The sequence below is a fragment of the Equus quagga genome, chromosome 5 (genome assembly GCF_021613505.1).
Source record: "Equus quagga isolate Etosha38 chromosome 5, UCLA_HA_Equagga_1.0, whole genome shotgun sequence".
Taxonomy (NCBI): domain Eukaryota; kingdom Metazoa; phylum Chordata; class Mammalia; order Perissodactyla; family Equidae; genus Equus; species Equus quagga.
In genome coordinates this window covers 60013068-60028934 of record NC_060271.1, presented here as the reverse complement: position 1 = coordinate 60028934, position 15867 = coordinate 60013068, and the positions used below count along the sequence as shown (strand labels likewise).

Below are 15867 nucleotides of genomic sequence, written 5' to 3'. Positions count from 1 at the left end.
TTGAATCTAACTTGGCAAAGTGATAAATGATATCGCATTGCATTTCTTTGATTATTAAAGAGACTGAATTTTTTTTATATCCATTTGAGCATTATCTGAGAGAAACTTTGCCCCCATTTTCCTTAGAAATATTCGTCTTTTTCTTATTGAATTATAAGAGCTCCCACTAGAAAAGCTGATAATCTTTTGGACATTAAATATGTTACAAAGAGGGGTCAGCCCCGTGGCCGAGTGGTTAAGTTCGCGCACTCTGCCTTGGTGGCCCAGGGTTTCACCAGTTCGGATCCTGGGCACAGACATGGCACCGCTCACCAGGCCATGTTGAGGCGGCGTCTCACATGCCACAACTAGAAGGACCCACAACTAAGATATACAACTATGTACTGGGGGGATTTGGGGAGAAAAAAAATATGTTGCAAAGGTTCCCTACTTCGATATTTGTCTTTTAACTTTGAAGTATATTTTTCTGTACAGAAATTTTAAATTTGTGCGGTCAAATCTACCAGCCTTTTCCTTTATTGGGTTTGCCTTTTGTGCCTTGCTTAGTTTGGAAAATGATTAACAAAGCAAAAAGCATTGTGTTGTGTTTGGATTTCAAGAAAAATTGTCAGGAAGTGCTTTTTCTTTTTAAATCTGCTGTGCCAGAAAGCAATCAATCAAGGCACCAAGATCACACATCCAGCTTTTTGGTCTGTGAATGCCGTGCATGTCTTAGAATGCGTAGGAAGCCTACTGCTAAATTGTTTCATCAACCAACTAGACTTTTAAAACATCCATTAATTTTCAGGCTAATCGTCAGATAAAATGTTCAACCTTAAAGCAGAAAAAGCCTGAATGTGGACAAGAACCAACAACCCAGCTTCGTCCCTATGCCATCGTCACGCGGAGAGGCCTTGAAAGCTGTCACGACGCCACAGCAAAATTGTATCAGCTCTGAGGTTTTTCTTCAGCCTTACAAACCCAGCTGGCAAAAGAGCTCATTAGGTAAAAAGCTAATTTCCCTTTCTGAAAGAGAGACATGTCTGAACTGAGGTTTCCTTTAGAAAAGTGAGGCCTAACTGTTTGCTTCGACATCAGGCAGGATTCCTTCCGAAATGTCCCTGAACTCGTCTTTGACGTCCCTGTTCCTTTCCTCAGATTTCCTCGCTTCTCTTATTTCCTCATATAAATTGTGTGACTTTAGCAAGGATTCACTTCAGACAACTTGCTTGTAGAAAGAGAAAATATGACTCTTAGACCTGATCTTGCAATCAGAAGGACAGCAAGAATAAAACAGAAAAGAAAGAGGAAATGAAGAGCGGCCAAATTGTTTGGTTTTTCCAGGCCTAGTCACCTCAGGTCCTTGGCTCCATAGTCCCTGTAACTACTTCTCTCATTCACCTTGATTCCTTTCCAGAACCAAGAACCACCCAGCTTTGTGACATGGGCTCTATTGCTAAGCAACAGACTCAGGGCTCCACTGACCCCCAGGAGCCGTGGGAGAAGCCTCTGATCGAGGTGCTCCAAGAAGGAAGCTTTGCTACAGAGGGACGGACGGAAGTAGGTCGAAGACATGCTGCGGCTTGTCGTGGAGTCAGCCAACATTAACCCGCCCCTAATACCCCCACCCAGACCCTGCGTGACCGTCTACTTCAGAGGTGAGAGCCAGGCCCTGGGTGGGAGAGAGGAGCCCCGAGAAGCGAGATGTATTCAGTGAAAAGATAGATTTCTTGGTGCCCTACTGTGTAAATGATGCCCTGTGTAACAGAAAGGTGAGGTAGACACCATCTCGTTCTTTCAAAACTTATCATCTTTATTGCTATTATTGCTCTTATTTCTCTTATTATGACATCTCTGCCTCCCATTTTTTCCAGGAAATGTCTATAGGAAAAAGAGAAGATTAACTCTTTTTCAAGCTTCTTCTGTGAACTAGAGTTGTGCCACAAACTACAGTTTAAAGAAAAAAATACCTGCTTCATAGGATTGATGTGAGGATTTTAAAAGATAATATATGTACAGCTCTTTGTACAACTTCTCATAATCGCTCAATAATATTAATCACTTTTAAAATCAATAATCAAATTTGTATTTTCATAAATATAATGACTTTTGCTCCTCACAACAATTCCATGGGGCAATTGAGGCAAGTTTTATTGTCTCTATATTTTATAGATAAGGAAAAAAGTCTAAGAAAGGTGAGGAGGGAGCTAGTGAAAGGATTTATGAGAGAGAATAAAAAATATGAAGTATATTTATATAACAAACCGGGGAGCAAAAGAGAAAGAAGAGTAAGAAAAACGAACAGTGGGCGGAGAGTCTGGGGAGGTGGCTAGAGACATGAGTGAAGAATGAAATTCCTTCCATTTTCTTCCTGGTCTGTGAAACTGTGCTTGCTGAACATGACAACATTTGGGACTCCAGGCTCCCAGGGCGATGGATGTTTATGCTCCCAGTCTGAGGTTTGAAGCGGTGCAGTGGCTGTTCATGTGTCTTTGCCCTGACTCACTCATTTAATGGTGAGCCAGGGAACAGGCCTGCGGCTCCTCTCCCTGATTCTGAGCCATCTTCCCCACGGTCCCCTGGGCACCATCTTTCTCCTCCTAGAAATAATTCTTACACAGATGACTAAAACCCAGAATCCTGGGTTTACTCATAGATTTACCTACCAATTCTTATAACTGAATGTTTGTTTGATATTTTTTATTCCTTTTTCACCTGTTCTTCCTAGCCCTCTTTCTCCAAATACCATCCACAACGCTGCACCCCTTCCTGCTATCTAAGAGGCTCACTCTCCCCCTTTCTTTCTCTCTCTCTTGCAACCTTTCCTTGGGAAGAATCTCAAAGTAATTTAGCAATTTAGAGGTTCTTTGCAGGGCTATAGACTGGTCTTTGTGAAAGATATTTCTGGAGGAGGGGGATTTTAGTGGCTGAAGAGCTCCCAACCCATTATAGATGTTTTGGGGTGTCTTAGGGTACACTAGCCTTTGCTCTGGTAATAAACCCTTAAACTGCCTTAACACAATAAAAGTTTACCTCTTGCTCACTCAAGCCCTGCGTGGATGGGGCTGGTCAGGCAGCTCCCCAGAGAGCCTCCTTCAAACAGTAGTTTAGAGACCAGCTGCTCGCTGCTTGTGGCTGCAAAGTCACCCAGGCACCACCCTGCCAGCAGATCGTGAGTGTGGACTTGGGAGTGAGGACAAGAATGGAGAATCTCAGGGGAAATTTTAGGGGCCAGGCTTGGCAGTGGTGAATATCACTCCCATACCCCATTGGCCAGAACAAGTCACAAGGCACCAACCGGCTGCAAGGTGGCTAGGAACTGCACAGCCAAGAAGAAAATGAAATGAACACGTCATAGTATCTGTGATGTGGGCTGATGTTACTCTTACAAAAAGTGGAAAGTCTGAAATCTCCAGAGTAAGAATAGTGCCATATCACACCTGCCAATGCAGACTTGAAGTTTCCTTCCTTTCTTTACCCGACTCGAACTTAGACTTTGAAATATTTCCTACCACCAATGCCAGCCCCTTGGTGTTTTTGCAGATATCAAGAGGAGAACTCGTGAGATAGAAGGGAATAACCCCACATGGAACGAGGTAAAGCCATCTAGGAAAGCCCCGAAGAGACCTTAACTACCCCAGGAGTGAGGCTGGGTCCAGGCCGTCCTCAGAAGGGAGAGGACAGGGAGCCTCAAAGGCTTTTCCCAAGGCTGGGGCATCTTGGCCTGCGAGTAGCCTCTGAGCTGACAAGGCTGTGAAGGCCTGAGGGCCACAACAGCCATATCTGCCCATAGCTGTTCTTGGCCCTTCTCCCTGACTCTGGGGATGGGCATAGTACAGCCCATCGTGTCCAACTGGGCCACTCTAATGTTCCCAGAAACCTGAAGCAAAGATAAGGCTCCCTGTGCAGGATCTCATCTTCCATCCATCCATGTCCTCCCTCGCTTGGTTCCCAAACCTCTTAACTACTAACACGCCCATGATACTACAGCTAAAGTCACGGGAACCCAAATAGGATGCCCAGCACCTTGATGAAAGGTAGCAAGGCCTTCCTCTTAGCAAATTAGACTTGGGAGAGGTTCCTCAGTTCAAGGGAAACACAGTGCCAGCCCATTCCCTGCATCTTTCCTCATTGCCTAGAAGGATGGGAAGGGGGAGGTAGAGGAAGGATGCTGATCTCTCTGTGCCTCCCACAGACCGTAATCTGGCACCTCTGGAACCGCCCCCTGAAAAACGACTCTTTCCTGCAAATCATCCTTCGGGACATGGGCTCAATAAAGAAAGAAAGGTGAGGCAGAGAGACGTAGGAGGTGCCTGACTCTAACGAAAGCTACAGCAGATGCTGCATCTCTAGTCCACAACTCACTCAGATGCAAGGACCAGAACCCACTCCGGCCAGTTAATGAAAAAAAATGGGAGATTTGTGGAAAGGTAGCAAGGCTAGGAGTGCAGATTGACTAGAACCGGGAACCTGGGAACCCAGGAGCAGATCTGTCTCTTCTGAAGCTACTGGATCTCAAGTCTCTTGTTCTCTCTGCCCAACCCTGGCTTCCCATCACACCCCGATTCTAGTGCCCAGCAGAGACTCACATCCCACTGAGACTGAAGCTACAGTATCCTAGGTCAAAAATTCCTAGGACAGAGAATCTGATTGGCTCAGCTTCGGTCAGGTGTCTATTTCGTGATCCAAACAGCTGTTACTTGGCAGAGTTCTCATTCCAGAGGAGTGTGGGAGCAGTTTCTGGGAAGGCACTGGGCAGGGCAGAGCCAGTAACTGGGGCACCCACTGCCCAGGAAGCCCCAAAGCCAGTTAGTTCCCAGAGACTTGAGAGTCCTGCGCCCTCTGGTGGATGCTCCCCATCACTGCATTCTTCCTTCAGCCTCTCTTCGTGGATAACACAGTCTCTAGGAGAAAAAAGAATCTCTAGATAAAATCATGCCTTGAACAGAGAAGGACATCCTTTTCCCTGGCTCAGGATCTCATACCTGCTCCTCATTTCCCCAGGTTCATGGGCCTGGCCACAATAATGCTCACGCCCTTGGTGAAAAAACCCAGAGAAGTGCTTTTTGTGAAGGACCTGACCCTGCTCAACCATTCCATGAAGCCCACAGAAGTGAGTCGGGCCCCAAGAAGGGTGGCTGGAGGAGTAGGGGCAGCCAGTAAAGCTGGGCTACTCAGCTCCAGCAGAGGCCCAGTGTCCCCACCCAGAGAGTGCTTCCTGCCCAGGGGGGGCCTCATCACACGGCCATCGTCCCCTCGACTTTCCCATCCCACCACCCATCTACCTACCCACCATTCCACCCTTCACCCACCTTAGATTGATTATTTATTTCATTGTCCACTGGATATCAGCAACTGTGCTAGGCCTGGGATACAAAATTGAACGAAACTCACGGTCTGTTGGAGTGGGCACCACTTGGTGACAAGTGCTCCAGCACACGGGTACCAGGGTGAGTAAAGCTAGGTCGCTGAGATCAGGAGGGAATGACTGATTCCACTTGGGAGGTAATGGAAGGCTTTACAAAGGTAATTAAGACGTGTGGAAACAAACGAAGACTAACCAAATGAGAACAAGCAAAGGCTAGTTATTCAGAGCTTTCTATAGCAGGTGAGTCAGCCACCATCACTCGTGTTTTGGCAGACACTCAAAGGCAGGCAGAGGAGTGGGAAAGCTTTATCGTGGAAAAAAGGGAAGACTCCAGGTGTGCCCCAGTTGGAGGCTGTTGGCATGGGGAAGCTGGAGGAGGGCTAACTGGAAGCGGGGCATCCTGTGTGATGGGTTAGGGGTGTGTATTTGACTTTCTCCGGTTGGTCCTAAGCTGCAGATGGGGACAAAAATTAGGGAAGCTGTCAGTTATTAACCAAATCCTGGCCATTTGAGCTGATTGCTATTGTTAGGCTTTCTGGATCATTGCTAGAGCTGGTGGTCAGACTTCCTATAAGGCTGACTTATAGCGGGCTGGCTTCCTGGGCTGGTTACTGCAGATACTAGTTGGTTTCCTGGGCTGATTGCTGTGGACTGTGGGTCAGAGTTCCATTTTTATATTTGGTCTGGCCACCGTCCATCTGGATATTCAGTTTCTCAGGCGAATCTTAAGGAGGGATGTGAGTTTACCCAATGGACAGGAAAGGAAGACGATCCCAGGCAGGAGTATAAGGTGCTTGTGTGAAGGCTGGAGGGAGAAATAGACAGCAGGGCAGGCTCAGGAGGGTGAGCACATAGAACAGAGGGCATGAAAGGGGGGAGAGCTGAGACTGGGTGTGCGGCCAGGAGCCAGAGGTGAAAGCCCTTGTGTTCTATGCTGGTGAGTTGTGGCTTTATTCTTTAGGGCACTTAGGGAGTGTTTAGGGGGCAATTCCAGAGGATGGATGGGTAGTGAGGGGACTTGGAGGCAGGAGGTCAGTTATGGGATTTTGGGCTAAGAGCAGAGCTGTTAGCATCAGTAATTCTCGGCTCGCCCCAAGTCCCCTCTCTTTCTCCTCTACCTATCTACATGGCTCCCCTATTCTCCAAATCCTCTCTACTGTAACCCACTGCTCTCTCCCCCCCAGTTCATAACCTCCCACCACCCCAGACTGCACAGGCCCTTGTGGTTTGGCCCTGTATCAGGGTCGGCATTGCTCCACCCAGGACGACTAGGCATGAACCCGCCAGGCTGGGTGGGGTTCCAGTGCTATCACTTGGCCAAGAATTGCAGGATCTGGCTTACAGCTCCCCTGCCTTTCCCTTGCAGTGCACTGTCACCCTACAGGTGGCCCTTATGACCCACCAGGATATTGAGAAGACAGGTATGTCCTTCCATGGAGCTTACCCCTGCCCTTCTTCAAGTATAGCTGGATGGGCTCTTTGAAACCTTCGAGACCCATCCCTTGAGGCCTGCAGAAGGACTGTAACCAGGTTATGGTCTAGAGGCTAGATCTCCAGACACCTGGCTGAGGCCATGTCACCCCAATATGTCCACTTGTCATCTCTAGATGTAAGACCCAGCCTCCAGTGGGCTACAAAGGGAGGCAAAGATGGCCATTTCCGGGAGCCACCAAGTATGGAGAGTGGGGCCCGGGGTTACTGAGGGTAGGAGGGGACCCATGGGAATATTCTGGGGAGGACATGTGCCCCTATCAGGGCTTGTTGGCCATGTTTTTAGTTAGGAGCTGGTCCTTGGGGGAAATGCATCAAAACCTCCTGAGCGCCAGCCTCTGAGAGCCCACCCTGGACTGTGTTTCCCCAGGGGATGAAGACCTCCTGGGCACAGCTACACGAGAAGCAGCCAAGCAAAAACTGATGGTTCCTGGCTCTGCCATTCCCAAGGCTCTGTCCTCAAAGCCTGAACACTTTCAGGTGAGCTTCTTCCAGGTTGAAAGGCCACATGATCTGTCTACACCCTCACCATGTTCCCAGGCCGTCCCTGCCTCTCCACAAAGTCGTGGCAGAGGGTCGGAGCTTCACACTGGGCTACAGGTCCTCAGACCCTCACCGCATCCCCTGCTCCTGCAGGGATCATTCTGGGGAACTTCTGCATGTGGCTGAAGCTAGATACTTTCAGTGAGGCAAAAGGAGGCACTGGTGCTTGTGAACCAACAGCCCTGGTAGATGCTGGGGAGGCAGAGCAGAAGGCCTGGACCTTGCCCTTCGGGAGTCCTCAGGGTTGTTGACAACCCAAGGCTAGCTACAGGCAAGATGAAATTAACTGCACAGGAGAAGCGGAGGAGAGTTTGAGGGGATCTATGGGGAGGTCTACAGGTTCCAGTGCGAATTCTAGAACCCCCATCCCATTCCCTCTGATCTCCAGCCTGTGACCTAACACTCCCGCCATGATTTTGCCTGTTCCGTGGCCTGCCACTCGCTCGGGAGACTGGGAGCCATCCTTGACTGCCCCTCTTCCTCCCCCAACCCCCTGCATCCAGTCACTGGCCAAGGCCAGTTCTTAATATCACCTGACTGCACCCACTTCTCCATCGCCACTGCCATTCCTTGGCCTGAGCCACCACCATTGGTTCCCTGGACCACCTTGATAGGCTCCTCCCAAACTCCCAGCCTCCAGTTCTCTCCTGTTCATTCTTCAGTCATGTGGTCTTTCAAAGATGTCATTCTCGTCACGCCATGCGCTTGCTTTAAAATGTCCTTAAAAATGAGAACACCCCAATATCCTCAGGATAAAACCCAAACTCCTTATAATGGCTTCTCAGGCCCTTGATAACCCAAGCCTGCCCCTCCAAGCCATCTTTCCCCTGCTCCTGCCCCTCCCCACCTGGCACTATCATCCTGGACAACTTGCAGTCCCATTCTCAAGCCTCTCTCTCTAGCAGCCAGGTCTTTGCACTTGCCGTTGCCTCCTTTGCAGTACCTTCCCCCTCCCTGCTGGGTCAGTGTGCCCAAATCACCACCCTTCCTATGTATTAGAGGTTAGGGCAAAATTGTGGCATGAGGGCTGTTTGCCTGCTTTGGCCCGCTCTTGTCTCTGATGGTCAGGTAGCTGCATATGTGTCAGTTCCTGAAGGGTCTCTGGACTTGATGGAGGCGCAGGAGACCTCATGAAGAATGGCTGGACCCATGGCCTGGATTGGGAGAGCTGTATGCTGTTTACTACCTGTAGTAAGAAGACAAGCTCCCATGACTGTGCCCTGCTAGCCACTGTCATCTCCAGTGCCTTCTCCCTCGGGCCTTAGCCAGCCTGTATCTTACATGGACTCCACATTGCTCTTCTCCCTCTGGCCTTCGAATTCTAGGCTCAGATGTCATAGTCCCTTTACTGAGTCTCACAATAGTACATAAAAGCAGCAGAAGAAATCACAAATCAGAGATCAAATCACAGATCATAGATTTAACTGCAGGGAACTTTAAAATTTTCAATTCCTTTAAAAGATCAGGGACAAAAGTGAAAAACGAACTACATATTGAGAAACATTAGATTTTCTTTCTCTATTCTGTAATAAGCCCATACCAACAGAGAAGAGAAACACTAAGTGCACACAAGATAAAAAGGGCAAAGAAGTGGGGGTAGCAGTTCCCATAAGAGGGGACAGAAGGAGCCAAGGCCTCCCCAGGGCTTGTCCTTGCCTGAGGCCAGCTCCTAGCCTTCTCCCTGTGGCTTCTCTTCTATCCACAGTAGATGTTTCTTTTTTTTTTTATTTGCTGAGGAAGATTAGCCCCAAGTTAATATCTGTCACTCATTTTCCTGGTTTTTTTTTGCTTGAGGAAGATTAGCCCTGAGCTAACATCTGTGTCAATCTTCCTCCACTTTATATGTGGGTCGCTGCCACAGCATGGCTGACAAGTGGTGTAGGTCTGCACCCGGGATCCAAACCTGTGAACCCAGACTGCCAAAGCGGAGCACACCGATCTTAACCACTACACCACGAGGCCGGCTCCCGCAGTAGATGTTTCTTATCACAACATTTTGTTCCTTTAGAGAAGAGTCCCTGGGAAACGGTCCTCTGGGCCCCCAACGTCAAGGTCCCCCCTTTTCTCTTCTGTAGGTCCGAGTGAAGATATTTGAAGCCCGACAGCTTATGGGTAACAACCTCAATCCAATGGTGAAGTTGGTCATTGGAGGCCATCAACAGCGCACGCGGATCAAGATGGGGAACAACCCTTTCTTCGATGAGGTGGGCCGCATGTGCCCTTCAGGGCTGAATGGGTCTCTTGGGCCCACTGGGCCAGTCAGGGGCTGGGCATTTCTTGCAGGCAGCTGGCAAGCTCTCTTCTTGACTCAGGTGTTTTCATTTGTTTCTTCCACAAACATTTACTGAGCACCTACCAAGGGCCATGCACTGTGCTTGGCACTGGGGATACAGAAGGAAGAACTCGCAGTCCTGCATTTAAGGAGCCTGTGGTCTGTGGGGGGCTTGGCTTCTGAACAGGGAAACAATGACAGTGGGAACAAAGACTGGGGTTGACAGAGATCTGAGAGTGCCTTTAATGCAGCCATGAAATGCAGGCCCAGACCGTGTACGTCTTGTCACTGCTGGAATCCCAAATTGTAGCATTGTGTCTGATACACAGTAGGAACTCCATCAATACTCGCTGAATTAATTGGCAAATAGACTAACAAATAAAAGAGAAAAGCAGAGTGGGAGCAGGGAGGAGTGGGTGACAAGGACTCAGGAAAGGCTCCCAAAACCTTGAAGGAAATGTCTACCAGGGAAAGAGGGACAGGGCGGGGAAAGATAATTCAGGAGAAAGGAATAGGGTTTTCAGAGGCTTGGAAGCATGAAGCAGCAGGATTTGTTGGCAGCCCTGTAGATCTGGGTGTGGCTGGAGGGGAGCCTGCAAAATGGGCTCAGGCCCTGTTGTGGATGGCAATTGGGAGCCAAGGAGGGACTTAAGTAGGAGAGTGACAGGGCCAGGTTTGTATTTGGGAAAGGAAGTTCTGGCTGCAGCAGGGAGTGGGGGTGGAAAGGACTGACAGGGCAATCTAGAAGGAGGCAGAGGCTTGAATCTCCACAGGGCAGCTACTGCTCATGACAGGTTCTCCAGGGATCTCCTGCCCCTGCCCTTTAATTGGGCAGAAAACCCTCCAGGAGCCTGGAGGGTTTTCTGCTTCCCGAGAAAGAAGGTGAGGACGGTAGTAAGCTGAAAGTTATTGAAATGGCAAATAAACAGGAAGTAGCATGTTATTCTGAGGCTTCAGGCTCACTGAGTCCCTGGGTGAAGCAGTGGAAGAAACATCGTCCACCCCTTCCCCCATTCTCTCTGCTTCAGATCTTCTTCCAGAATTTTTATGAGGTTCCTGCAAAGTTCTTTGATGAGATCATCTTAATCCAGGTGAGGAGCCAAACAAGATGCATCCACTTCCTTGTCCCACCTCAATTCTGGGAAGCATTTCAGCCCCCCAGCCCCACTCTTAGAGCCAGAGTCACCTCAGATGGTCTTTCTGACCCCAAGGCAGCACCTCCACCACCTTCTTCACTCCCAAGCAGCCCAGACTCCCCATTCATTCATGCGACAAACGTTATGGAGGGCCCTGCCCTAGGTGCTGAGATGAACAAAGCAGCCTCTTCCCAAGTGCCAGGATTCTCATGCCACCAAAGGACTCCTCAAATGTCCCCTCAACCTGGGACGTTCCACGCCTCAACCAGAGGGAGCCCTGTTATAGAGGTGAACATTGTTTATCAAGTGCCTCCTATGTGCCCAGCACAGGGTAAGGAGAACAAGAGGCCCCTCCCTTGAGGAGGTCACATGTTCTTGGGAACGCAAGCACACCGGAAACAACCAGGACAACGTGCCCTGAAGACAGCTGAGTGCAATGCTTTGCTTTGTGTTGACCAAGTGAATCATCCTCTCTGATCAATTTCCTCATCAGCAAAATGGAACTAGAAATCTGAACCTCACAGGGTTTCTCTGAGAATTACACGGGAAAAGCTATGTGGAAGGGTCAGCCATTAGGAAGTGTTGATAATCGGGGAGAATCCTGAATGTGCCCTTACAATCCCTCCCATGGGGTGGGGGAAAGCGGGGTTGTGAATAACTGAGATCTTTCTGGGAATTGCCCTGCAGGTGATGAATTCCTCAGTGATGAGATTCAATTCAGAGATCGGGAGATTCCAGGTGAGCACTGGATGGAGGAGGAGGTTTGGTGAAATTGTTAGAGACCCCCTCCCGGGTCTTTGCCCCAGTCTAGGGGAAATGACGTGGGTTTTTCAGCAGAAAGATCCTGACTTGGATCCACCGACCAATTGGGTGATTTAGACAAGTTATTCTGAGCCTCTATTTCCTCATCTGCAAAATGGGGATAATAATATACTCAACCCACAGGGTCCTTGTGAGGATTAAAATATGCAACATTTATGAAAGCATGGGGCCATGTTAAATTCCCCACATTTGTGATACGGTGGACACAGTTCAAACTTCTTCCAGGATGGAAGCAGAAGATCCAAAAAGGCCAACCTAATTGTTAGACACCCAGAGAAAGCTTGCTCCCTGTGAGGAGAGAGGAAAAAGATTTGCTTTGGAAAGACACAGACTGAGAGCTGAGGAAGGTTTACACAGTCATGCAGGGCTAAACTAAGATTCTCCAAATCCAGAAAGATCAGGAAAATAAGTTTGTCAGATTAAACACAAGATGCTTCGTTAAGTTTGAATCTCAGACAACAAATACTTTCTAAATCTAAGTCTGTCCCAAATCTCGCATGGCTCCTCATGAAGTATTGCAGGGGACATATGTACACGAAAAAAGTAGTCGTTGTTTACCTGTAATTTAAATTTAAGCTGGCATTTGTATTTTTATTTGCTTAACCTAGCAGCCCCTGAAAAGGGGCCCCACCCTTGGGAAAGGCAACTTTGAGACAAATCAAAATGTGTTCTTTCTCACCACTTGGAATAATCACAGGACCAGCCAAGACCTGCCCCTCCCCCATCCCACCCTCAAAGGAGCAGCACAGGGTGAGCAATTAAGAGCCTCCCGAGGGGTTAGATGGCAGGAGGTCAAAAACGTGCTTTTGACAAAGGTCACTGTGCAATTTCCCAACAATGACTAACGATATGATCTGTTGAGTAAGTTATAGAGGTCAAAGGAAATCTGACCTTTTTTTTTCTTAGTATTACTCTTTTGGAAAATCTCAAACGTACACAAAAGTAGAGAGAACAGTGCCATGAATTCCCACATCCTTATCGCTCAACTTCACTGATTCATTGCCAATCACCTTTTATCTACACCCGGCCCACCTCCCCTCCCCTACCGGATTATTTTGAATCAAATCTCAGACTATCCTATCATTTTATTTTTAAATATTTCAGTATGTATTTCTAAAACATAAAGATTTTATTAAGCATAACCAAATACAATTGTCATGTTTAGAAATCTTTATCATTCTTGGATAGCATTAAATGGCTAGTCAGTGTTCAAATTCCCTTGATTATCTTGTGAATTCCTTTTACAGTTTGTTCAAATCAGGATCGAAACCACGTGCGTACATTGCAGGTGGTTAATACGTATTTTTAGGTCTCTTTTATTCTGTTGGCCCCACTTCCTTTTTTTCCTTGAAATTTATTTGTTAAAGAAACTAGACAGTTTGTCCTGTAGAGTTTCCCCAGTCTAGATTTTGCTGATTGCACCTCCAGGGTATCATTTCACATGTCCCTCTGTCCAGGTATGTCCATCTGGAGGCTTGATCACACTTGGGTCAGTTATTTTGCAAGATGACTTCAGCAGGAGGCGCAGAATGTCCACTGATCTCTCTCTTTATGTTAACAGCTAGCGATGGTCACTGCCTACATCTATTGCTTCATTAGGGGTGACTGAGCTTTATTTTGTTTTGTACAACTTGACGTACAATTGACATACAACGAATTGCATGTATTTAAGATGGATAATTTAATACATTTAAAAATAAATATACGCCCATGAAACCATCATTACAATCAAGATAATGAATATGTCTAGCCCATCTATCACCCCCAGAAGTTTCCTTGTGCTTCTTTGTAATTCTTTCCTCTCACGCTCATCCTACCCCCTCTAATCCCCAGGTAACTACTGGTCTGCTTCCTGTAACTGTAGATTGGTTTGCATTTTCTAGAATTTCATATAAATGGAATCATACAGCATGTACTTCTTTTTTTTGCTTCTTTCACTCAGTATAATTATTTTGAGGCGCATCCATGTTGTTGCATGTATCAATAGTTTATTCTTTTTTATTGCTGAGTAGCAGTCCATTGCATGGATATACCACAGTTTCTTTGTCCATTCATCTGTTGATGGACATTTAGATTGTTTCCAGTTTGGGGCTATTACAATAAAGTTTCTGTAACATTGATGTCTGCATCTTAGTGTGGACCTATGCTTTAATGTCTCTTGAGTAGATATATAGAAGTGGAATGACTATCTCATATGGTAGGTCTATGTTTAACTTTTGAAGAAAATTCCTAACAGTCTTTCCCCAAAATTCAAATAGGTTTTACCATTTTATATTCCCCTGACTGGTGTATCAGAGTTCCAGTTGCTCCACATTCTCATCAACGCTTGATATAATCCATCTTTTCTATTTTAGCCATTCTAATTATGTGTAGTGGTATCTCACTGTGATTTTAATTTATACTTCCCTGGTGGCTAACGATGTTGACCATCTTTTCATGTGCTTCTTTGTCATCTATATATCTCCTTTGGCTAAATGTCTGTTCAAATCTTTTGCTTATTTTCATTGTGTTGCTTGTTTTCTCACTATTGAGTTTTGAGATTTTCTTATATATTTCTTATATCTTATATATTCTGGATACAAGTCCTTTATCAGATACATGATTTCAAAATATTTTCTCCCAGTATATGACTTGTTCTTTCATTTTCTTAACAATGTCTTTCAAAGGGCAGAAGTTTTACATTTTGATGAAGTCCAATCTATCAAATTTTTCTCTTATGAATCGTGCTTCTGTTACTATATCTAAGGAGTCTTTGCCTACCTAACCTAAGAGGGTAACTGAGTTTTAAAGCAGGCCTACATGCAGGATTTGGGCACTGCTCTATGGCACCTTCAGATGTGGGTTACAAGGGTGGCCTGAATGTTCTATGGCGCCTTGCCCCACACCACCTTCAATCCTGTACCACATCCCTCAGGCCTCAGTCAGAAGCTGTCTCCCAGGGGAAAGGGAAAACCCATAGCCTCTGCCAACTCCTCCCTTGACCATCCTTTTCCCCAGGACAGGAGACACACTTCCCTCCAGAGATAGGGAAGAGTCAATGCTCTGTTGGCCAGGCAGGGCTGCGTGGTGGTTAAGGATCCTTTCAATCAGGCCTCCTCACTACTTGTAAGACTTTGGGAACTTCTCTCAAACTCAGTATCCTCTTCTGTAGAGTGGAGGTGATAATGAACCAACTTCCAGGCTGTTGTAAAGATTAAAGGAGTGAGGGCAGGGCAAGTGCTTGCGCCCCGTGGCTAGGACTGTCCTCAGGCTAGCTGGCATTCTGGAACTTGGCTGGAGGACCTAACTAATCTTTACTCCACTCTTGTCTTTTCAGACAGATATTGGGTTTATCTACCATTCTCCAGGTAGGTAACAGTTGTTGCAAATATGTGTGTCTTCTGAGAAAAATCAGGCCAAATGTCAAAACATCTCAAAATCCCTGTATATTCAACATATGGGGGGAGAGTATTAGAGCATATGAATTATTTTCTGTACTTGATAATATTTTACTGTAATTTATCTTGTTTTATAGTAACATCTTTCTCTGCAAAACTCAAGGCATCCCTTTGGGTCAAATGCTAACCTTTTATTGCACCCTTGGGTTGAATTTCCATTTCTTGAGGCCAGTGTTGGGGGATTGAAGTTTGAGCAGTGGTTTCCACTGTGACCTGGCCGTAACATACACACCAGGTTGGGGTTGGGGCTTAGGTTTGGGGAAAATGCTTGCCTTTTTCAGACCAAGACAGTAACAACTGTAAGTTCCCAGGTTGGGAAAGAGGGGTCCCTATTTCCTGAAGGCAATCACAGCCTTGTGAGTGCACTATTTTTGCTTAATGGTAGGAATGACTGACTCCCATTTTCTGCTACTGGATAGGAACCAGAACATATGAGATTTGTCTCCACATCCCTCTCCCAGAGAAACAAAGACTGGTTTCAGGGAAGAAGAATGGAGACTGGAGGCTGGTCTCCCATGGGCCCTCTGCCTCTCCAGGTCACACACTCCTGAGGACGTGGCTAGGCCTCTGCCAGCCAAATGAACCCAACAATGGTGTGAGAGGCTACCTGAAAGTCACCATCTGTGCCCTTGGTGTGGGAGACCAGGCCCTGGTGAGGCTGCCCCCCCACACCCCAGAAATATTTCCTACCCTGGCTGCTTCTGTGGCTCTCAAAGTGGTCATTGACCTTCACGTGCTTTCATTTGTCTACTGTGTCACTTCAGGGTTGTCCACCCTCCCTGTACCAAGTGGAAGGTCGGGGAAGCCAAATCTGGTGGC

At 47.1% G+C, this 15867-nt stretch overlaps 1 protein-coding gene across 1 annotated transcript in view; it reads left to right on the top strand.

Moving 5' to 3' along the window:
• The first annotated feature begins 1416 nt into the window (after window positions 1–1416).
• The window catches only part of FER1L5 (fer-1 like family member 5), a 53613-nt gene continuing 39162 nt past the window's right edge, over window positions 1417–15867 (top strand). Inside the window, exons 1-11 of the mRNA XM_046661981.1 lie at window positions 1417–1637; window positions 3523–3575; window positions 4175–4266; window positions 4984–5092; window positions 6714–6768; window positions 7209–7318; window positions 9457–9585; window positions 10682–10744; window positions 11477–11527; window positions 14928–14958; window positions 15585–15700. Of these exons, the coding sequence (XP_046517937.1) occupies window positions 1553–1637; window positions 3523–3575; window positions 4175–4266; window positions 4984–5092; window positions 6714–6768; window positions 7209–7318; window positions 9457–9585; window positions 10682–10744; window positions 11477–11527; window positions 14928–14958; window positions 15585–15700 (894 nt within the window). The 5' untranslated portion in view covers window positions 1417–1552. The remainder of the gene's footprint in view (window positions 1638–3522; window positions 3576–4174; window positions 4267–4983; window positions 5093–6713; window positions 6769–7208; window positions 7319–9456; window positions 9586–10681; window positions 10745–11476; window positions 11528–14927; window positions 14959–15584; window positions 15701–15867) is intronic.